Genomic DNA, 25717 nt, shown 5'->3' with positions numbered 1-25717 from the left:
ATTGCCTCGACGTCAATTCGCAAAAAATAACATCTCGCGAAAATGCCCATCACCTCCTCATTCGCGAAAATATCTGTACGCGAAAATAACAGCTTATACAGTAGTACAGTGTGGTATGTATTTGGGTCACATCAGACAGTGATCCACTTTTGGCTCGGTCCAGTACGCTTCAGGAGAATGCTCGAGCACAACCTGAGAGTCTCTTGCCATTTAATGTACATAATGTAGAACCATTACAACAGTTTTACATGAAAGCAATGTCACTGTCATCCCAATGATTCTATGATACTCTCCTCATCTCACATGTACATGTTTGTAACCATTCATTCGTTTGTTTCCACTGCACATAGTCCAGTCCATACTAAGTCCGTATATATGGGTTTTTCAGATGAATAAAAACACAGTGCCAAGCCCATGGCAGGGTTAATTACATAAAGACATATCCCGCCAACAATTAAGAATTAAATACAAATCAGATTTGAATGAATGAATGAATGAATGAATGAATGAATGAATGAATGAAAAAGTGAATGGGTGAGCAAGTGAAAAAAAAATGAATCAACGAATGAATGGATAAATGAATAAATGAATAACCACTAACAATAATTGATGCTGGGCATTCACAATAACTCTGCTCAAGGATGCATGGGTTTTATTCTCACCACTTCCCACTTCTTCATGACCAGCTCGTTGCGGGGCGGCTTCTTGGTTGGGGCAGCGGCTGCTACAGGCTTAGCAGGAGCAGCGCGCGGCTTGAATGGCTGGGGGGAGGAGGACACTGGCTTGCTCTGCTTCCTCAGCTCGGGGTTCTTGTGTGTCTTCATGTCATCTGTCACCTTCTTCAGGCCTGCCACAGACAGACAGACATAAAGAAAGACAGAAAGACAGACAGACAGACAGACGGATAGATGAACACAAAGATATAAAGAGAAAAGACAGAAATATAACAAAAGAGCGAGAGTAGGAATGACAAACAGAAATACAGACAGACAGAAAATACAAAATCAAAGAGGAAAAAAGAGACAATGAAATATATGGACAGACACAACCATACAAAAAAAGGAGAAAAATAGAAGATGAAGAGCAAAAGACAGATATACAGACAAACAAGGAGGGAGAGAGAGAGAGAGCAAGAGAGAGAAAGTTTGATGATCATCATGACAGAAAATCTTGTCCACGGAATGTCCTTAATTGTCATGTTTATTCATGTGCTCTTGTTGTCGCTGCTGCTGTTGTTATTGCTTCTGTTGTTGTTGGTGGTGGTGGTGGTGGTGGCGGTGGTGGTCTCCTCGTTGGCATATTTCTCTATTTAACAATTTTGTTTCTTTTTGGAACAGGGCTATTGCAACTCTCCTATCATTAGAAGAGGTTAATTTCAATTTGACTCTCCCATATCAGGAAAGGTACAAGAAATATACAGCACAATGACAGGCTGAAGAATAATTACCACCAATCAGAAACCAGAAGCTTAAAATCAGTCAACAAATTAACATTAATCCAACCATACCAACATTGTGGACAACAAAGGTGTGTGCCAAGCAAATCCATACATTTGATAAGACCAGGATGAACCCTACTTCAATGAGTCATCCATCATTTTGACTGGAATTTAGCACAAAAGCAGCATTTTTGCATTCTTTTTCAGCTGCATTCTACCATCACAAAAGCAGCCCTGCAATGAATATGCAAGATAACACATGCCACATGAGTTGACATCGTTTCGTTTCAAAATGAGTGACTTGGGTAAGTTAATCGTAAACAAATTCTAAATTTTTTTTGGAATATGAAAAGACACACTCCACCTGTAGTTATTCAAAGCTTAATTTTCCATATTTAAAGAAACACAGTAGCACAAAGGAGCAAGAGACTCTCATTATCCAAACTAGAAATATTGTACAGCAGTGCCTTTTTAAGTCCTATTCAACATCATGTTGAAATTGACTATTTAAATAGTTGAAAACATAAATAACTGATAAAATTATCACCTCGGACATAAAAAAAACTGATTGCCATGGCAGATATCACAATTTGTAGAAAACATAGGTAATTTCAAATTGCTCAGCTTTCTGATATCACATTTTGATGAAACTTTCGGGTGATCTGACTTTTGTTTCAATTGATGAATGTCAATTTGAACAGATAATCTAATAACCCATTTGAAGCAGCAAGTCTACAGTATCAAAATTGATGAAATTCTTGCATCGAGTTGTTTTGATAGCAACAGACGACAAATTGCTCTACCTCAATGTAATAAGCACTGAATTAATAAGTGTTTTAATAGTGCAGTAATACGTGATTTAAAAAAAATGATGGGCATATATGCTAGGACAGGCATCTTGCCCAACAGCCAGTGCTGGTTCTAATCGCATTAGCATGCAGCAGGTACTGTATAATTATTCAAATTCATGAAATTAGAATTGTAGATGCCTGCCTGGTAATCAAGAGGTTGCAGGTTCAAAATCCTGCCCGGGTATGTATGCCCACGAGTTTTTATCATGGCTACTACTAATCACATTTTAAAGAGGAGAACAATTTAAAATCATTTATGCATGCCTAATAATATTTGGTCATAGAAAGTGGCTCAACTCGTGTTTGTTTATCTCTCCTCCTGGCACTCGGTGTCTGGGCGCAACAGACACCTTGTATTACATTTTGGGTTTGGCGCAATTTGGTTAGAGCGGAAGTCACGTGCTGCAAGCCAGATTGTCTTGAGAGTGATCTGCACATGTCCAGAAAATTTTCGCACAGCCTGTAGGTACGCTGTTTTAATGCAACGGTGGTGAAAGTCGGAAGATGAGCGAGCATTACATCGTGGCTTGTTCATGAGTACGGATTAATGTGCATTGATAGACTTGTCTGGTATAGCCTAAGATTGATGGTTGTATTCTGATTAAAGCGGAATTTTCGGCAAAATTTGCTCAGAACAGGAAACTTTGGTAGGGATTATGCCGTGAGGATAAACTAAACCGGGTTTTATTCATTGCAAACCTCATTTCAGTTTGCCCACTGGTGGGACCGTATTTAACCCGCCTGTCCAGGTTTCTGACCAGTTAGCGGGAGCCTGGTGGCAATGTAGGGGGTGCACCGTCATACATTGTTGCAATGTCAATCAGTTGCAAGGTCTACACTAGTTCACTCACCACTCGTGATGTCAGTGCCCTTATTGAGGTCAGCAAAGAGGGCGGCACGGCCTTCAGTAGCAGCACCTGTAGGGGCGGGGCCAGAGGGTGCCTCAACAGGTGGTGGGGGTGGAGGAGGGCCTGGGGGTCCACCTGCAGGGGGTCCAGCAGGGGCAGGAGCAGGGGCTACACCAGCAGCATCCTTTCCCTGGGGATGGGAGAAGGGGAGGGACAATATACATGAGATGATTACCAGAATGATTGTAAAAATATACATATGATGAACAGGCTTTAGTGTGTGAGTGAGGACTGGATGCATGAGATAATGTTGCAATGGTATTGACCCAAAAGGTGTAGCTAGGTGGGTTTTGAACCACTTCTACAGTTAACAAGAGCATCCAATTCCACTGACACATGAGACATGATAGTGCATCCATATTTTCCATTAAATGGTTAAATACAGTCTAAATATAGTATTTGACATGCCATAATTAATCTTTTTTTTTTCTCACTATGTTTCTGGTAACACAAAGACATACATTCAGTGTGACAAGTTATGGAAAGAGATTAACCACTGCACTGCCATGCAAAGATTTACAGGAAGCACCTCAACCTTGCCTGGCCCAATTCTACCAAACATGATGCAGGTAGAGACTCCAACCCCAAGAACCTTCTGATCTGGAGATTCTCCCGCCTGAAACCCCTAGCAAACGGGAGACTCCAACTTGATGTGCCCAAAGCGCGAAGTTCCTTGCGGCCGGGGTCCAGCTCTATAGGGTTTTAGATGCTCTCTCGTGCTATCTAAGCTTATTTTTCAACATAAATGATGGCAATAAGTAAGAAATCCTTTCCAACGGGAGACACGGAGCCAGGGCGGGAGAAATTAAATCTCGAGCAGGAGAATGGGAGATTTTACCAAAATTGGCTTTCGGCGGGAGGTCTCCCGTCTAAAGCAGGAGAGTTGGAGTCTCTGTGCAGGATGCAATGATATAAATGAATAGGTGATGCTTCCCTTCATTTTTCAAAAATAGCATGATATACAATATTGTAAGGCAGATAACACTAACCCCAGCATCAATGATGTGTTGTCGGTTCTAGTACGTAGATTGCACAGAAATATAGTGCTAGTTTGCGCTGCACTATTTTCGTACTAAACGTATGTATACGCTCCCCTGATCCCTCATATCCAGCTTCCTTTAATATATAACATAATATTTCCTTTCTACACACCCTCATTTCTCTTCATAGGGGTACACCTTTCATTAAAAAAACAAAAAAACTCTTAGTTTCTCCACAAATCATTGACAAGTTTTATTTCTTTTTTTGAAATCTAAATATACATTCATACTGTCAGTACACAACAATTTTGTGAAAGCAGTTTGACCATTTCACAGACAAAATGTGTATGCTGGCCACACATTTGAGAAGTGCTGAACATTTGAAAAGTGCAGGCCAGCGGAGGGATTGTCATGCTGTATGTCAGTGTGTGGTGTTTCAATGCCAATAACTGTGCAAAATATCATCCTCGGATAAATCTTGCTCCATAGTAGTACAGTATTCACATGGCTATTTCTCATTATTTTAGTGCTACACTGCAAAATACAGCAATAAAAGCTAATAGTATAATTATTATTGTGATATTTTGGGCAGTGTAGCTCACTAGTTTGCAGGCACAAACCCTTGTTGGTTGTATTCCGAGTCTGTGCCAAGACTACAAAATGCACCACCCTGGCACTTGCAGGCTCTCCCAACACCAGAGCCTATGGACAGTGCCAGAGTGGTGCATGTTGTAGTCGTGGTGCAGACTCCTTTACAACCAGCAAGGGTTTGTGCCTACAAAGTAGTGTAGTACTGACCTCTGGGGAAGCTAATGCTCTCACCTGACAATCAGCTGATCAGATTGCAGAGATTCTGAGACCCATCATCAAAGACCATATGTGACCCGCTACAACAAAATGATCCTAAAGTCGGGCGAGGTCGATTATTTGAAAATTGCATGTCATAATTCCCTAATCTTTCTGCTTTAAATTGATATATAACACATCTTATAAAAATAATCGGCTGCGGAGATATCGATGTTTAAAAGAGAGCATGTCGAGACGTCTGGGAAATCACTGTTTCGAGAAAAGCGTCCTAAAAGTTTTCCTTTCGACGCAATCGCGATCAAGGGACACGCAAGCAAGTCAGTTTTCAGCTCCGGACAATAGAAGGTAAGCCCTAGCAACCCCCGAAAAGTTCATTCAAGCACAGCGTCGGCGGTCTCCTCACCGACCAATCAGTAACCAGGATGTGAGAAACGGCTGAGCATAGAGCACCCCGCCTGCACGCACCAGTCGACTGGGCAGTGTGCGAGCTTCACGCTTCGGTTAGCAGCAAGCAGCAAACTGACCAATGAGATCACTCTGGTCGTTGTTAGGGGCGGAACCTATCTGTGGCGCTCAATCCAAATTTTCAAACCAGTTTCTGCTTCGTTGAAACGCCAAAAAAACATGGCTCAGAAAAACGCTATTTTTTGGCCTTTCCTTTCATCATTTTGCTTCAAAATTTCGACAGATGATAGAAGACATGTCAGACTCCAATAATATGTAAAAATCAGAAAATCGTAAGTTTTGACCAATTTTAATGCTCTGACTTCAAACTCGATTTTCACGGCTTCGATCGTGCGCGACTTTAGGACCTTTTTGTTGTAGCGGGTCACATATATAATGATACTCCAATAATTGATATTGCCATGACAACCCTAACAGTAGCAATGAATTCCACATCCCAATTACCGGTACATATCTTAATGCAATCTAGAACTAACAACACAGCATTGATGCCGGGGTTAGTGTTATCTACCTTAACATGCTATTTTTGAAAAAGGAAGCAAAGCATCACCTATTCATTTTAATACCTCATTGCATGCCACATCATGCTTGGTAGAATATGGCCAGGCAGGTTTGACACGCTTCCAGTAAATTTTTGAATGACAATGCAGTGGTTGATTCCTTCCCATAAATTTACCACGATAATCATATAAATAATATAAAAGTCTCTCATGTCTAGTTAAATCTGTGAAAAGCGATGGTCAAGTCTTTTAGGTGGTGAAAGATGCACAGCTAGTCACAAGATGAATAGATCCAGACATGCAGACAGGTTTTGAAAAATATCCATTTCCGTGCATGAACATGCAGCTTTTTGATTGGAAAGGTTCACTTTGGAAAGGTACATTCGTAGGCCTAGATCTACATATTGTGACTGAAAAAAAAAACCAACACCAATGAGCAAACAGAATAAAAATCAACCCCTTCTTGTCCTGAGCCCTGTTTCATAAAGCTGTTTGTAAAGTTACGCATGACTTTACGAACGATTGGAATATGAAGCACCAATATGTGTGTCCATTTTTTGTTCTTACATTCTAACAAAGTATGACTGTATGTCAATATTTCATCTACATGTACATTGGGGCAAAAAAAACACTTTCAACTATAAACATGTCTTAACATGTCAGAATAATCATTATCATCTGCAAATTTCAACTTTAGCTATTGAAATTAACAATGACTAGGAAACCCACTTGGCTTGCCATATTCCAGTCGTTCGTAAAGTCGTGTGCAACTTTATGAACAGCTTTATGAAATGGGGCCCAGATCTAGACCAGACCTACCTGCCTGTTCCAGGATGTCCCTGTCAGGTGATGAGTCCTCACATATTTTTCAAGCTCCTGAAGGATTTTCACCAGGCTGGTGGTCCATTCCTTGTGGATTGGCTCCCTACATAAGAGGAAAAAACATGTGGAAGGAACAAAGCAACCATTATACAACACGCCTGGAAAGATTATAGCTATCCAGTTTGTCGATTGCTTCTATGTTGTACTTCTACTTCTACTTCCACTTCTACTTCTACTTCTGCTCGACAGGATCCATCACTCTGAATGTGGCGTCGAGGGGACTAGTGAGTGTCCAATGCAGTGCAGGCAGACGGTGCTTATAGTACAAGGTGCGAGTAAAAAAGGCTACATCATTTAGTGGTTGAGTGATGTGAGTGCACCCTTAAAGGCTTCTATTGATGTGGAAGCCAGGATGCTGATTGGGAGCGCATTCCATGCCAGCACATGCTCATCATGTGACATGCCATTAAAAGTACCATGATTGCATACTATCAAGCCGTGCAATTTTTGCTGAGCAATTTCCGATAATGCACGGCTGACATCACCAATTTCCATTGACTCCCATGTTGGAATTATGATGAACTCATAGCTATTGCATCATTGCACACAGGTCTGCCAACATTCCCACATCCAAATCAGGGAGACTCCACACAGCAATCAGGGAGATATCTGTGTGTTACATGCATTTTAATGGGTGAAAATAATTCCCAAATCAGGGAGATTTTAATATTCTCTTATTTAGACATAAACAGATTTTGACATTTTCACAGATTCCTGCAGAATCAGGGAGACTTGGCAGCTCTGTTGCACATCACAATAACATACCATTGCCACATGTACTACTTAGCACTTAAAAATCAGTTACAAACATGCTTTCAGTCACTCTTTTTCCTACATACTGTCAACAACCTAAACAAATTCCTTTCACTCATGACTTCGTGCCACAATATAATGTATGACACAATGAACATCCTTTCACCAAAAAAAAAAAAATGTGGTTTCCATTTTCACACTAAATTCAAGAATCAGTGTGGACCACATCCGTTGATGTCCGAGTTGTTGCATAAGACAAAGAGTAATTGGTCTGTACTCATGCAATGGAACAAGATTTCACCTCATGAGGAGTCTTGTTCCGTCACACTCATGACCATTCACTATTTGTTTATGTTTCCTATTAATGAACAGCTCTTTTCCAGTTATTGTAGATTTTAAATTTGACTGTTAACCTCTTTTTTCTGAAACACTCAAGATACAATGGAGAGAATTTGAAGCAATCTAGCCACGATATGCCGCACTTTGTCAATTTTTGAGGATCATAGCCGACTGGCCATCTGGTGAGATGGGAGAATAAGGAGGATCAGAATTTTGCAGTACTTGGAGGAAGTTAACTGCAAAACCAGAACTATTCGCAGCATGAAATTTTTCGTGAATTGAAGATGATGGCCTTTTTCACGGCATGACATTTTTCCGAACTGCCACAGTGGCATTCAATGCATAGTGTAGAAAAGAACTTTCACATGCACCTTAAAGGTCCTGCTTCCCTTTGGGAACAGTGATTTAAAAGATTTTCAAGATATGACATTCAATGCATATGTGTAGGTCTGTTGTACCACAAAACATCCTATCATATAAAATTTTCACGATAAAGCCTAAAATATAAGGAGATATTTGTATCTTTCTCAATAAACCGTAACTGTAGACGGTTTAGTCCGGAAACATTTTTAGTATAACTATTGTTCACATTTTGTATATTTAACAATACTTAACATCGATTTTACCGCTTCAGATTTTACAGTGGTTGTTTCTCTGCCTAACTCACATTTTAGAACTATTTTAAAGCACTAATGCTGGGTTTTTGTTTCATCTGCAAATGGTAGATTATGCCTTTTTATTTTGAGAAATTTCTTTTAAAAAAAAAATCTGGTTTTGCAGTATATTCATCTTGGCTTTGATACCATGCAGACAGGAGTCTTTCAAAACTCATGGCTATTTAACTGAGGTGGGGGAGAGGAGACAGCCCACTCACTTTTCCTTGTATTCTTTGAGAACCCTGTTGGTGTAGAACTGGGCAGATCCGATCATCTCCTTCACATACGGGGCAGGCTTTGGGGCCTGGAAAAAGAATGTCAAGGACACATGATTAGCTAACTGTGGCCAGGTTAACCCATTGAGGACGGACTGATGTTGCTACAACATGTATTTCTCACAAACCCCTGCCCAAGTATCCTCAGGATACGTCCTCAACGGGCTAACTTCATACATATGCACCACACAAAACAAGTGAAGCATTTTACAAAAATTACAGGTAATGATCATTGCAATATTAACACGAAGGAAATGGACTTTCTTGCAGCATACACGCACACATTAAGAAAATGAATTCATGAAGAATTGGCATCTGCCTCATGGGCATGTCAAATCTATATGATGAAGTTATCCTCCATACAATCAAATATTTTGTGTAAACCTTATATGGCAACTGCATGCTGCATACAATGCTTTCTTTAATAACATAGTAGTGGTATAAAAGCATGCATTAGCATCAAAAGTTTCCAGTACATTCTGAAGTACTATGTGAGTTTCTTGTCAAGACTGCCCCGTGCCAATATCTTCCTTTAACTCTGGATTTGAAAAAACAAAACAAAACAAAACAAAGCAAAACAAAAACAAAAGCAAATGTAACCTCTGTCCACTCCAAAGTGATATACTGACCACAGTAACCCAGCCCAGCATGGGCACGGCCTCGCTGAGCGCAGACAGGTGGTTGAACATCTTTGAGGCTCGCCTCGCTTCACGGTACTGCTGGACCTCATTCAATTTCTCTGAGGTTGGCTGGAGAAGCTTTAGCAGGACATCCTAATGTGCCAGGGGAGAATTTTGGTACATTTACAAATTAAGGCACGTGTATCCTCACGCATTAATTCAAAACATTACAAATATTCAAAGCATACAGCCTATATCATACTTAAGACTTTCTACATACTATTTCGTTTTGCTATTGGCTATTAAAAGCTCTTAAGGTCAAATTGCTTAATTTCTTATGTTGTGAAACCTGTTTTGCATCTGTGAACACATCACAGTTGCCTATGATACAAAGTTGACCATCTGGTGCCTGGACTCATTTCCCTAATGAAGAAAAAAAGGGGGATCATAGTGGTTAAACATAGATTCCAGTAACAGGAACAAGTTTTAAGTGGTAAAACATTGGTCTCTCATTTGGAGACTTCTAGCCAAAGTTGAAACAGAATCTCCCCCCCCCCCAATGAAAACTTTAGGACTGAAGTTAAAATAGAAGTTACTACAAAAACATGTTACTTCAATATGAAACAAAAAAGATATTGAATCATTCTAATAATTACTTTGCAGAATTTGTTTGCTGCATTTTTTATTTATCTATTTATTATCATTATAATTTTCATTTATTTATCTATCTTTTCTTTTTCTTTTTTCTTTTTTTTTTGGGGGGGGGGGGGGGGGAGGGGGAGTAGTTTGACATGTGTCTCTATGGGGAACTTTATGCAGGTGTAGGACCTCTACAGTAAGCTGGCAGAGTTAACTCACCTGAGGGGGCTGTTTGCACTCAGCGACCAGAGAGATGAAGGCTCTCTGAGCCTGGAAAGCCTGATTGAAGATGGCCGCCTGTGGGAAGACAAACCAGGAGACGTCAGGACAGTCAAGAGTCAATGGGATTCGTCACACGGTAACGGAAGGTTGATGTTTTTTTCAAAGGTCAGTTTGAATGTTTGAACACATGTGCTTGTATGTGTGTGTTTGTGTGTTTGGAAGGTAGGAAATGAAGAGTTTGTTGCAAAAACCGATAAGTCCATATTTGTCAAATGGAGATATTTGCGATTAAAGGTCAAGAAAAATAAAGAGAATAATAAGAAAATTTTTGCTTCTTTTGACCATAACTTCAAAAATGTACCTTTATGTGTAGTGACCAATATATCATTTAAAAGGTATCATTTTCTACTTTATGACAGAGACCGTACTTCAAAATCTTCAAAAATGGACTTATCGGTTTTTGCAAACAAACTCTTCAAATATTTCTATAAGGAAGGAAACATACTCTATGAAGGAAGGAGTATACCTTTATTGTGTCAAAATGATGCAAACATTTCTTTATAAATGTTGTATAGAAATACCAGTTTAGCTTATTGTCCTTATACTATAAGTGTGGAAATGAATACATTTTTGCAAATACCATTGAAAAAGGTGTGTGTGTGTGTGTGTGTGTGTGTGTGTGTGTGTGTGTGTGGGTTTGTTTGTGGGGTTTATTTTTTTGTGTGTATGAAGGTTAGAGTGAAAAATCCAAACCATGTTCAAGCGACTTTCATAAACAGAGTGAAAATCAAAGAAACAAAAGATGCTTCATTCAAATTTGACATACACTAGGTCTGTACAACACTTAACAATTTCAAACATTAAAACATAATTATATTCAGGTAATGTTTTCCTAAAATTGAACTGAAATGCAGATCAATGAATGAATGACGTAACATAAAGACTCAATCTGACCAAACTATTCATAAACTACAATGTCACATTCAGTCTGTTCAACATTTCTTGAAAATCTGGTCACAATGTCATTGGTTGTCACATTATACGTACATAATCTGTAAATTCTTACTGAATGGCTAATAGAAGAAGAATAAATAAATAAATAAATAAAAAATAAAAGATCATTCTCCAGCAAGTTTACAATAGAGAGAGGGAGGAAAAAAGAAGGATTTGTATTACCCTTGAGACCCCATGTTCAGAAGGACAAAATGGTGTGTCATAGCAATGGTCATGATTGGCATGAAAATAACAGTCTGCAGGATGTATGCTAACTATGTGGTTTTCCAAACCAGAATTCAATACCTCCAGACATAAGGACAATCCTCTAGTACTTAGGCAATTGTCTCATTTTCAATAAAACCACATAATAATGCTATTAGTGCCATTCATCTGTAGTGGAGTGTGATGTTCTACAAGTATTTCAACAAGAGGCAGAAAGAAGCATGTCTTATTTGACTGCCTGCCTTGTTTCTCGTCCCAATTTCTCTCGGGGCAGAACATGGTCCAACCATCACTGACTATGAAACAGTTATTGGGTGTGGGAATATGCTAAGCACATTTTTAAGGTGTACAAGAAAACAAAGTATCCTAACCTGCTCTGCAATTTCTCCTCCAATCTGGTTGCTAACGGCGATGAATTGTGCCACTGGCCCCGTCACGAAGATGTCAAAGTCCTGCACAAACGCAGATGATCCTGAGGGCAGGGGGATATATTTGAATAAGAAAATCTTTGTAGGTGTTTCTTCTTTTTTTTACATAAATAGGATACATATTCAAAGGACACACAAAAAGGCTGAATATACAAATCTGATTTTAAGAAGCTTTACTCATGAAAATTAGTGAGAATTGTTCCCTTTTATCATTCTTTTCCAAATTCTTGAATGCTCACATCACTCATCAGAGTTACCAACTGATGGTGTATTCAATGAAGGAAATACACGGCAAGTGTATAACTTGACATGAAGAAAATGACCAGCAACAAAACAATCAAGTACATCTATATCCTATTTCAGAACTATGTCTGGAGGCCAATTTAATCTAAGAATTCATTGTATGGTTATAGACACTCCCTTGTCACAAGGCATGATTTGCCCATTACATTCCCAACATTGTAAGCTTATTCATGGGAAAACAAAGACGTGAACAAAATACGATATTCCGTCCATTTTGTTTGAAGGATCCTCTAACCACTTATGTCATCAAAATAAAGCCACTTCTTTCATGCAAACAGAATACTGTGACAGATATCACAATGCATTCCCATCTTGCTCAAAGTATCAATACATATGATAATGATTTGAGTAAAATACAAAACTGCAAATCTTATTGCAATGTTCATAGTTTCGATGTCCTTTTCTCCACTTATTATGCCTGAGAAAGCAAGCAAAACAGACAAAGGAAATGGTAACTTTGTGATCACTCAAAACAAAACTTTATCAGGTTGGTCTCAGCCAACACACAACACATTGTGTTCTTGTTCAAATCAAAGCCATGCTGTGGCTATAAAGCACCCATGCATTGAAACTTTTTTCCACCAGGCAAGACTGCAAGAACCCAACGATTCGTTGTCTCAGCATCTGATTTCCTGGCTATCATGGCAGGCAGACTTCCTATGGGTACGTCCCTGGAGCAAGACAAGTGTGACTAGGCAGCCAACTACTCTCCCTGTGGCTATCATGTGATTGACAGTGACTAGGGCCGGCTCCAGGGGCCATTTCCCAATACTCTCTGCAATAATGGCACCAACTTTACCCCGGGACAATAATTGCAATAATTGTAGCAAGAACTAAATATACTTGCTGCAGACTGGCTCCCTGCCAGCTGACAGCAAACTGCTGCATGTTGCACTTCTTGCAAATTGCTTGACAGACTAGGTTCCAAGTTTTATGAGTGAAGTTAATGCTATATACTGTAGAATGGTTTTCCTCTAATAGCACTTTTGTCACTCTGCTTACATGAACACACTGTGTCTGCTCAAATATGTGTTGAGGTTGAAAGCAGTGTCACAGAAACACAAAACGTTGTTATAGCATTCGAGCAACAATTCTTCTCATCAATACACCTATGACAAATAAAAGATGGGTGACAGGAGAAAACTATTCTCACATTCAAGCTTTGATAAAAAGCACTTCAAGTGCAAATCAACATTTGCGACATGAATTTGGCTGTGTTAAAGTTGCATTGGCGTGTGCGCCGCCTTCAATTTTTTTTTTTTGTTGAAAGGAACCATCTTTGGCAGCCAATTGTATTGCGTTAGCACTTAACTGATTTTTCTTGTTGTTTTTTGCTCCATTTTTTTTGCTAGTCAGCTGACTGAACTTGGAAGTGGTATTAAACAAACTGCTTTGCACCCCTCTCCCCACCTGTATGGAATTCCTGGATCTACACCTGAAGTTGTGAGCCTATCAAACTCATCCAGATGTCCTCATCAACTTGGCAAACTTTAAAGGCGTAGGGTAAAGGATGCCAAGTGAACTTGTTATGCTGTGTGATCATATTACATGTCTCTACTTCAATCAGACCACATTGTGGTACTTCACCACGTGAACATTACTTGCAACGTTGGATACAATGTCCACAGCGGTACTCATCACGTATTTCAGCTCCATATATAGTGCTTTACTGGGCACCGTGGCACAATACACGACCACTGCACTCTTATGGCAGCCAACAGTGGCGTATAGCACAGGATGCCACCATCAGGCCAGGGAAGGACTTACCAACACACAGGTCTGTGTTGACGGAATTCAGGAGCGACAGGATCTCGTCCATGGCATCAGCAAACTCCTTGGTCACGTCTGTCTTGGCCACGCCGTTGGCGACTGTCCGCAGATTCTGTGACGCTTCCTTCAGCTGCTTCACCATGTTCAGAGCGTCCGACGCCATCTTGGAAGACTTTTGGAGGGGTCTGAGGGTGGGCTTCAAAATCCAACAACAACAAAGTCATACTAAAATACAAGTGAGAAAAAAAAAAAAGTTTATTCGGAGGCTTGGTAACACTGAAATTTCTGTTTACTATTCAACCCTCATTGTACACAGAGTGATGTCACACTACCTTATATTCATACAGTGTAGTATGCAAGCCTTTCAAAATTTGTGATGTACACTTGAACCAGCCAGCAATGCTATTGACATCATTCACACATGTTTTTGGTAGCCACAGGGATGAACAAGGTATCATGATTATACTATAAATCAAGGAATGTTCGCTTGCATTTTAATTTCGCGAATTTTGCGAGAGCCAAGTTTCGCGAAATTAAAATGCACACTAAAGATCTTGTCTACACTATGTATTTTGAGAATGTTAGAGGCAACTTGCAAAAACTTGTGAGCCCATGACAACACGACCATAATTTAATAACATGGATTTCCTTTCCATTGATCTAGCACACAAATGGAAAAATGGAAATTGTGAGACTGTAGAATTTCAAAACTGCCCCCAGTAGTCTAGGAGGAAATGGTCCTCCATTGCAAACCTTTCTCAGTTCCAAGAAACCAGGTCTGAAGATGGCATCAAGTGTCAATAATGCCTAACCTACCCTACCCATACAAGATACACATATCAGCTACAGCACACCAATGTTACATTGATACCAAATGCCCAACCTATGAGTGCCTACAAGTATCTCACTCAGCTACAGCAGACCAATATTACTGTATTGGTACCGCCCTAGCAGATTTGTATTGATTTGAACACGAGAGCTCCTACAATGTGAAGAGCATTATGCAAATAAAACTAAACAAAGCATACTCGAGTAGGAGCGTGCTCCAGTATGATTGTTTTCTACCAAACCGTAACTACAACTTGTACTTTTTCTCCATGAAAAGAAACAATAGAAAGTAGATATGCTGCATTGTACAGCATGAATGCATTTCATGGAGAGAAAAAAAAAATCTTTTCACTTCCTACTTACACTGGTAGTTTGAGTGAAAATCTGACGAAATGCCATTATGATACAAGAGAAGAAACTGATGTGACAACCAAATAACTGTTTTTTACAGCAACTGGGCCGTGTACAGCTGTATAGTTAACAAGAGAGAAGCTTCTACACTGCTAATACAAATACTTAAGAGCAGTGTACTCCTACAAGTTGTACTTGCATGTCACAGGAAACTGATGACTAAGATCAAGTTTTTTGATGAATCCATGCAGTGTCTCTACCAAAGTATACAACAGAAAAAAAAAAAAACAACTTGCCACAATATGTGCTTTCAGATTAACAGTGAAACACTGCCGCATTTGAAATATGGCATTACTTTACACGGTGTTTTCTAATGTGAATGCAAACACACTGCAAAATTCATCACAAAATACCTTGCGATTAAGGCTGGTAATTCAAACTTTGCATGAAAATATATACCGATGCCTTATGCATGGCTCGACACTAACTTTTTTGTTTGGTGGCCCAATGGGGCCACCAAAATCCTAAATTTCAAATTTTTGGTGGCCCAAGAGAAAAATTTGGTGTCGGTCAATTCCAGCGTAACGGACATGACATTCAGACCACTTTTTTGTGATTCAAACCATCACACAGTGAAATTGGGAGTCTCCAAAAGATTCTAATTGAGTTTATCAGACACATTTAAGTATATGTAATGTACACAGAAAATTTCATGGAAATCTACCAAGTGGTTGTTGAGAAATTGCATTTTTAGCGAGCGTAACGGACATGACACTAAATGGACAAGGCATTTTGAACTACTTACCATTATGAAAATTCCTGTGAATTTTTGGATAAGATGCAGCTGGTTTTGGTCTTGATTAAACCTTTAGGTCATGCTTTACTCATAAAGTCCTAATTTAGAGTAGTTTTGCTGTTCATTCTTTTTTAATAGTTTAAAATATTGTGTAACGGACATGACACTTCGAGTGTAACGGACATGACAGTTTTGTCCACTTTTTGTAAGCTAAGAGAATTTTTTTATTACAAGGTATAGCAGATATTCAATTGTTGGCATAGTAAGGTTAGAACATAGGGACACACATCATAACTGCAATCATGTAATATTTCTTATATTTATATCATTTTAGGGGGGGTTAGTCTTTGTACATATTTACAAAACAAAGAAATATAAAACAAATTCGCTCCTGCACCAGCTAGCTACAATTAGTGACAAATTTCCAGTTACCTCCACCCACCATAGCAAAATAGGACATATTACTATGTTATACTATGGTAGGACATATTACTATGTTATACTATGGTTATTTTTTTCTTAGTGGCCTAATATTTGATACTTAGTATTATACACCAGCGTAACGGACATGACACCCTTGTAAGGTGAACCATATTTTCACTTCTTTGTTTCAAAATAAAAAGATTAAAATAACTGCACACTGCTAACTACATTATGTTCTTGAACAAAACATCAAAAGTCCTTTTATTGCAGGTTTCAGTGATCTAACAGCTACTCTAAAGCACATGGAGTTCAATGCCCAGAGTACCACAATGGCATACATGTACAACACAGAAGACCATGTCTCCATATCTGCGGATAGGCAAAGAAAACAGAACGAATCAGATCTGTATGAAATAAAAAGTTTGAATACAACATCATTAAAATGCACTCAGGATTGCATCAACTTTTATGCAATGAAACAGGACCACAAAACTGTTTGGTACCATTATCAAAATAGTGTTATCATCTGAAAGAAATAAGGTATGTAAATTTCATTTCTGCAAAGTTCTTTCATTTGGCATTAATGTCATCCTTGGAGTAGAATCATCCTCTGTTATCCAATCTTGGATAGACTATTGTAAAAACTTCCACTGCTAGTACCAGTATTTTATTATTGTCAACAAATGCTTTCTTTTCTTGGCTAGAAGTGAATGATCAAGCCCCCTTTTTTTCTGAGAATTTTCACAACATATAATGCATTTTCATGTAGAGTGGTCACCTGGGCAACAAAGTATTTCTTGTTTTCTTCACGGCAAATTCAGCTCGTTCAAATTGTATATTGCTTGCTTAGGCACTTCTTAAGGCTTGCCAGAGTGGTGTACTGGTTACATTATTCTCACCAGCTTGTGAGTAGGACTTTTTGAAATACTGGATGCTTTCCGTACCAACTGGTTGTAAATGATTATACAGTGTACCTTTCAGTGGATAAACATCTTCTCATAGCACATGGGTGTATGCAAGGGGGGGTCGGGAGGGTCGTACGACCCCCCCAAATTTTCAAAAGGTCCACTTTTTGTAAAAGACATTTTTGTTTTTCGAGGGCTTTTTACCCTATGTACAACAGGAAAAAAAGTGACCAGGTGGTGTTCCAGCAAATTGTCAAAAACCTCGTAAATTTCGTAACTTAGTTTTAATCTGCCACACCTTATTTCTAAGGCTTAAGCCGCACTGCCATGTTTATCGATTTTCCTGTTTCCCATCAGCAACTCATCGAACTGGTCGACTAGACTACACACTTACAGCTGGCTTACTATCACTGGCGCCTTACCAAATGACAACCAGCGCGGCCGGCCAGGCGGCGCAGCAACGCGCGGTTGCTTGGGCGCGCTGCTCCTTACTTGCTTCTATAGGTCACTGCCAAAGAGGTTCTATTTCTACTTTCTTACTACATTCGGAGGCAAAGTTAGGCAGGATTGACTTTCTCTGAAAGTATCGTCAATTCTGGAATACTTGTATTAAATGGTCCGCAAAACTTTTTACTATGTACTCTAGGAAGGTGTAGCTAGTCAGCAACTTTTTTAAATGCAGTTTTCAACTTACCGATTCACGAACTTGTAAGTGATGTCCAACACAGGTTTTATCACCAATTTTATAAATGTTTTTTTTTAAGTATGCCTAAAAAGTCACTTTTGTATACACCAAATGGCCCCATTTTAAGATATAAAATTGAAAAACTCCCTACCGTGGGAGGGGGGACACCCCCCCTCCCACACCCTCCCCCCGCTCGGTCGCTCCGCTCCCTCGCAAAGGTAAAGGTCCAAAAATTTTGATTACGACCCCCCCCCCCCAGAAAAAATCCTGGATACACCCCTGTAGCATCTCAAAATTGTGCTTTTTGTACAATGCTGTACGCTGTACATTGTATATACCGGTATATCCCTTGGCATAGAGGAACATCTACATGTAGTTTAGTTGTATTGATGAAATGGATAGGCAGCATTCAGACCGACTTTCTCTGACGATAGAGCTACATGTACTGTCAACACACTTAATAAAGCAAACAATTCCATTCTCAGCCCTCTTGGCAAGTGATATCTCATTAATGTGCCACTGAAGGTGTGGATTTATAGAGTCATAGAGATGAGAGAGGTATGTATGGATGCAGCACAAACTTTTTTTTTTAAAAGTTATGAGGCAACACCATCATTGAAGACATTGATGCTGGATTCTTTGTTGTTGTATCATCAGTGATCATGTTCATTGGATGCACGAGGATCCATTTGTGCAGGAGTTCCTGGCTGTTGTGTTGACTCCATGGCGGATATATGTGGTCTACAATGTACATGTACTTATATACAATGTAGAAAGTGCTCATTTTAAGTATTGAAGGGAAGGCCAACTGTGAAAACTCCATTGTCTAAATACTCCTTGGAATGACAGCTGCTGTTTATCAGTCAGGATTACAAGAGGTGGGAATGGATCAAACCGGTATAACAGGGTAGCAATATCGCCTAAAATCAACAGTCTTCCAGTGGCAGAAAGCAAAGTCTGCTTGTTTTTGTTTTATTGAGTGATGTGCAGACTTAATCATTTACTCAAGTATAGAAATGTCCTACTATGCTCAAGCAATTAAAACTAATCACCACCCTGTTTCACTGGGCCACAGTGTTATTTCTGCCACTTGTCTAATATGAGGTGTCATGTCCGTTACGCAAAGTGTCATGTCCGTTACGCCATTTACAGGAAAACTAGAAGTGGTATAGAAAAGTGGTTTTCACAAATGCAAGGGGATTCCATTCTAACATAGAAAATGAATTTGCAGCAACTTTACACTAATTTCCTCTTGGCTATGAAAACTTATAGTAAAAAACGTAACGGACATGACGCTTCAAATGTTATAGAAATCACACAACTTTGGGGATCAATGGATCAAAAACTGATGAATGCTAAGGAAGTTGGTTGTGATTTTCCGTTGATATATACACTGGACTATAATTTAAAAGCTGAACAAGGCCTCTAGGACATATCTGGCTTTCTTTAGAGACAGGAACACTAAACTCTTTAAAAATAGCCAAATTTTTGCATCATTGCAACACATCATACAGTATTTTCATTGACTGAGAAAAATACAAAATTTTGTAATGACAAAGATGCGGCTAGTGAAAAATGAAAATATATATGTTACTTTCTTAGAATATTTGAGAACTTAAGTGAAACTCAAAACTTCATTTTTTCACCAAAGTGAACATTTCCCATGGAATTGCCCTGTCCCCCCCAAAAAAACAATAAAAAACATTAAAAGTCTTTTTTTTTTTTAAAAATGAGTCAAATATTTAAGTTTTATGATAGTAAGAATTAGAAGTTAGACATATCTACTCATAAATAAACTTCAACAAACTTGCAACACTCACTCTCAGGCACTCATTCAGTCCTTTTCATCCATCCTTTAAACAAATTGAACTGCTATTTTCCGGCGCAAAATGTTACGAATTTATTGACATACTTTTCAAATTTGCCCTTTTTTGAAATTTGGTGGCCCGACTTTCATTTTTTGGTGGCCCCGGGCCACCGGGCCACCGGGCCACCGTTAGTGTCGAGCCCTGCCTTATGCAAGATTTGCTTACGTGAATCGTGTCACTATTGTACTACCAAGGCTGTATAGCGGTATATTTTTTTCCGTGGCCTAAAGTTAAAGACACTTTAAAGACACTTTGTGTCTTTTCCTGTTGGAGATCGGATGCACATGTACAATGCTTACCAGAAATACTATAGTATTTCGTGAATGAGAATGGTACTAAATAAATTACTATGCAGGATGTTATCTATTACCATGGTATTTTGTCAGTAAGAATGGTGCCAACAAATTACCAATATTCAACATTACAATAATTCTAGTCTGAATGCACCTTTAAAGGAAAATAGAAATCCTAAGGCTAGGGTTCTCAAATTCCAATGAAGAAACCCGATGACAGGTATCATGTTCAGTAGCCACGTCTTCACGCTACATTGCTTCTGTACTGTAGCTCTGTGTCTGAAGATTAATGTGTGTACATGTGCACATAACTGAAAGTATAAAACAAAGCTAAAGTTCAGGTCCAGAAAGCGCTTGAACAGCTTTCTTCTATTTGATACCGGTACAAAATTTGTCCTGAAATCATTATTTTTGGTAATCAATAAGCAGTGCATGACTTGTGCGTTGTTTTTACAAAGTTTACTAGTGTATGTGAGTACTCTCTTTAAAGCTCATCTGCACATGAGTAAGATATTCCCCCTTATGAAGAAGATTTAATGACATCGCAGTGTCTTTTGATCAGGAAGCACTAATTTGCACTGTGACTCTTTCATTTTCACTCATTTGCACACTAAAACCCACTCTTCACATTGTACCATGCAAAGTAATCCAAACACTGAAGTCAAACATGCCTTGGCTTAATCACTTGCAAGATTAAAGAAATGATCACAAAATCATCCTTTGCATTAAAAAAATAAAAATGAACATTGGTGAGGTAATAGCAGTCCATATCAATTGAACTAAAAGGGAAGAATTTTGGAGGCAAATCTAAATTGACTGCAACCATAACAGCCCAATGCAGTGGCGGATCGGGGGGGGGGGGGGGGGGGGATGCAACCGCGCATGCCCCCCTTTATTTTTTGTTAAACGCAAAAGAAATAAAAATAAAAAATGAAATGAAATCCGGAAGTGGCCCCAGAAATATTAGTTGCACCCCCCCCCCCCCCTTGACAGAATTCCTGGATTCGCCCCTGCAATGTCATATACTGTAGGTAGTCAAAATCTAGTCCACAGATTGTGCAAATTTTATTTGTGTAAATTAATATTCAGTGCACAAACAAATATCAGTATCTATAATGAATGTATACTGACACATGCTGAATTCACAGTGTACCCATTTCACAGTTTTAGTTCGTGGACTAAATTTGCAACAGTTTTGTACATTTTCAATGAATGCTGCTTGATGAATATGAGCCATAATTTCATTCAGCAATACCTCTAGCTGTCTGTTTCAGTCTTATATTTTGTTTTTCCAGCACAAGTTTTTAAAGTATCCCAAGCAGATTGTAGGAAACCAAAACCCAAAGATAAATGTGGATTGAGTGAAAGCAGCAACATTAGTAGAACACATCAGTGAAAGTTTGAGGAAAATCGGACAATCAATGCAAAAGTTATGAATTTTAAAATTTTGGTGTTGGAGCCGCTGGATGACGAGACTACTAGAGGTTATCTTGTGTAGACAACAATATAAAGAAAATATAAAGAGAATTCCACAAAAATTCATTTTTCATGAAATTTACACATTCCATCAGCTCAATACTGACATATATTATTTAAGGGTAGCAATTATTCCCCGGGCTTGCTGCTTCTTGGAAGTGGTTAGTTAAGCATTCTTTCATTATGCTAGAAAAGTGAATGCTTCACTGGTTTGAGCAATGGTTGTCAATGGATCTGCAGACCAGAAAACAACAAAGATTATTCCAGAGGCCAAAAGGTGTGTTTGGGGTTTTGTGCATTTTGCCATAAAATGTTGGTCATCACCGATTATCAAAGAAAATTGAAATGAAACACATTCAAGTAAAAAAAATAATTAAGAAATTTTACATAATGTGTATGTATGCTATTAAAAACCACATTTCACGAAAGACAAAAAGAGAGTTTTTACCTAATCTCTTGACAATTCTACATAATAATATGTATAAGTATTGTGTTAAACATGCTAGAGAGCAGCTCTTTTGAACATGTACAATTGTACATTGGTCCTAACTTCATCAAATTGTCTGCTGTTTTGTTTTGTTTGTTTTGTTTTGTTTTTTTTAATTTTGCACTGTCTTTACTTGCACATATACAACTCTATACTGGAAAAACTGTCTAAACCATGCTACCGTACTATTCATGTTTATTGCCCTTTTCTAAATCATGCCAGGATTCATAAGTGTAACACAGAGGCCCACAGCAGCCACAGATCTGCCACAATGAACAATGATGTGGTGAAATAGAGCTGATTTCATTTTCACATCATGGGGTACAGCAGGTAGAAGTGGCAAGTTTCTCACTCTGCTCTTTTTAGTTGATTCTTTGTGTAGCCAGCCTACAACGTATATATGCTGAATTACAACACCTATATTTAGATTATAGAATGTAGCTATCCGATTGGTCAATTACCCATCACGTGACATTTAGTGAAAAGTTCCATCGCACGCTCTGGCTGTCAGCCGTGCAATTCTGTTTGAGCAAAAATGGATAGCGCATGGCTGACGTCACCCATTTCCATTTACTCCCATGTTAAACTCAAGATTGACTCGAATTTTTGTTCCATCGCACAGCTCTGATGTCACAATAAACAAACATTTGCCGCGCGCACCCAACAATAACAAGCGCTTATTATAGAATGGGTTCAAGAGTGTAGCCAATTGGAAGCACTGATATGAGTCACGTGTGCACTCATGATTTTCTTACTAACATGCACGGCCGTGCAAGAAGTGTGCAACGAAAAGTCATAACAGCACGGCGTGTTATCCTACAATGTATGGGACATTGCAGAGAAAGCGTAACTGCTCAGTCACTGACGTCACAATGATTACACTAGCAGTGCACACTCAATCAGTTGTTACAAGTGTGTCGCGCGCTACTATACGCGCTGTCAATCCTGTAAACAACTTCTAGTTCGGGCTGCCAGCCGGCCTTTCTTGTGCATAACATGTGGCGTACCTATACTCATACGTACTTATATGTGCGGGATTTCCGAGTGCGACGTGCGTAAATGTTTGGGACGAACATCTTTGGACATCTTGACTTTTGAGCGAGTGCTACATGTAGCAGACTGGTATTGACCCACAAAGGTACATGAAAAATGCTGTTAGTTTTCGACCCATTTTATAAATCAAATAATACACAGGTTTAAGTTCGTGACGTTAGTGGAGACGCAGCTCACTCTCGGGTATTTACAATGTAGTGCAACATGCACTCGGCTTCGCCTCGTGCATGTGTCACAATTGTAAATACCCTCGAGTGCGCTGCATCTCCACTAACGCACTCTCACCTGTGTATTATTTGTATACAAGCGCCTACTTTTGTCACTCATTTTTTGTAAACAACTTTGTTTTGGGTACATATGTACAAGGTGGCTGCGACTGTGCGGCTACCGCTACTCATTCGTCTTTCATGGAAAATGGTTGCCATTTCTGTGCTAAATTCAAGAATCTGTGTGGACTAAATCTGTTGACGTTCGAGGTGTTGTATAAAACAAATAGTGTATGGTCTTTACTCGTACAATGGAACAAGATTTCATACTCTGTGAAAGATGAGGCGCACTATCTGTACCATCGCACTCGTGACCATTCATTATTTGTACTGTACTATTCCACTTATAGTACATCCTAATATCTGCACCTGGGTAAAAATCCCACCCTGTAATAATATACGATCCCAAAATAGCTACAAGATCAGACACAATAGGCAATGACACAATAAAATCAAATTGGTTTCATTTCCACTTCATTCAATACAGGGGCCACACATGTGGAAACAATATGATATGACTCGGCAGGAAGGGAAGGGAACACACATAGGCAGACACATGTATACAGACTGCAGATGGTTGGAAGACAATATGATGAGGCAATGTACCCGTAGTATGTTTGGAATGCAGATTATGTCTCTAGAATACTTTCATGTACATTAATCACCCATTTACAATTATACCAGGGACCATGGATGATTAAAGGCAATGAATTGTTTATGAACACACTGAATTCTACAGGTACAGTAACAAACACAACACACAAAAAAAAAAAAACATTTAGTATACCACAACTTTTGCTTTGTTTGGTACAAAAATGAATATTCATCATCCAGCTGATAAATTGGGTTCACAAAGACGGATCAGTAAGATTTACATTATCATATAACAGTATGTGTCGGTGACAGATTTGTGTGAACACTTTGTATGCACACAAATGATGTGTTTTGTGTGTTTGTGGCTGTCTATACAGCCAGTATAATGCATACATTTCATGCATGCCAGAGTGTAAACAAATAGTACATTGGTATGCCTTCCTTCCTACCTTCCTACAGATAATTGTCCTATAGGCACTTTCAAAATACAATGTACCTTTCAGAGCATGACACAAACAAACACATCTACTCAGCAACCCACATGTAAGCTCCCAATATGCATAAATTCCATTCCAAGTTGTGTTTGTTACCCTGCAGAAAACATAACATCATATTTTCACTTCACAAAGGTCTGGGCCTCTTGTTTATCATACAAAAGACATATCATCACGTGTACATAGATTATGATACTTGGTTCACTGTTATGTAGCATACATGCAGCATTCACTGTGCTTTGTGTAGGAAATCTGTCATTAGCAGCTAATCTAGAAGGGGATTTTCCCCTTGATATCATCACATTGCAATTTATAACTTAAAGGGATTATGTCTTTGTGGGATGCTCACACAATGGCATGTATAACTTTTTATATTTTTGTGTATATGATGTCAGAACAGAAGATGAACTCAAATTATTCCTTAAATGATATCAAAAACTGTCATAAACTCAGCAGGATTAAAATGCAAATACTTCATCACTAACATACAAAAGTGTATTTTGTAGCAGAGTCAGCATTTGATATTATTCCCCGCATACCACTGCACTTTATTACCAGTGCATGGAATGATAATTACGGACTCAAATGAAGCCATTACCTGTGGTAAGTACATGTATGACCTCTGGACGACTACTATGCATAAGTACTGCCCGAACTACCAAGTTTACCACACTTTGTATCATTCTATTATCATTATCATCAAAATTATCATAAACATCATAGCAATTTGAGGTTAAGATTCTGCCAGCATTGGTTAGTTAGTACATGTACAACCCATGTGTACACTGTACGTCTGATTGCAAAATAACTCAAAAAGTTGTGAATGGATTTAGATGAAACTTCAAGGAAAATTTTATAATGAAACATGGAACAGATGATCAAATTTTGGTAGTGATCCGGATAACTGTCTGGATTTCAAACAAGGATTTCAAACTGCACATATTTGAGGAGTGCATATATATATATATGTATATATATATATATATATACATAATATATATGTAGTGTGTGCATTGAGTGTGCACTCAAGAAAACACGACAAAAAGGATTCTTTATCAATGGGAAGGGTGCTTTTCAGCATGCATACATGTGTTTGAGTGGAAATGAGATGCTTGGTGGAAGTCTGCACTCTCCACGTGCTTTT

The 25717-nt window shown here is 38.8% G+C and overlaps 1 protein-coding gene across 1 annotated transcript in view; it reads right to left on the bottom strand.

The window, feature by feature from the left end:
• The window catches only part of LOC139727856 (adenylyl cyclase-associated protein 1-like), a 52438-nt gene that overhangs the window by 7950 nt on the left and 18771 nt on the right, over window positions 1–25717 (bottom strand). Inside the window, exons 2-9 of the mRNA XM_071638829.1 lie at window positions 14052–14250; window positions 11925–12025; window positions 10333–10410; window positions 9484–9627; window positions 8798–8883; window positions 6769–6874; window positions 3141–3327; window positions 663–847 (exon numbers count right to left, since the gene is read on the bottom strand). Coding sequence (XP_071494930.1) covers window positions 663–847; window positions 3141–3327; window positions 6769–6874; window positions 8798–8883; window positions 9484–9627; window positions 10333–10410; window positions 11925–12025; window positions 14052–14217 — 1053 coding nt within the window. The 5' untranslated portion in view covers window positions 14218–14250. The remainder of the gene's footprint in view (window positions 1–662; window positions 848–3140; window positions 3328–6768; window positions 6875–8797; window positions 8884–9483; window positions 9628–10332; window positions 10411–11924; window positions 12026–14051; window positions 14251–25717) is intronic.

Source organism: Diadema antillarum, unplaced genomic scaffold (assembly GCF_040938485.1).
Source record: "Diadema antillarum isolate AM-2024a unplaced genomic scaffold, OU_Dant_1.0 seq00000156_RagTag, whole genome shotgun sequence".
In the NCBI taxonomy this organism is placed as follows: domain Eukaryota; kingdom Metazoa; phylum Echinodermata; class Echinoidea; order Diadematoida; family Diadematidae; genus Diadema; species Diadema antillarum.
This window is presented reverse-complemented; position numbering and strand designations above follow the sequence as displayed.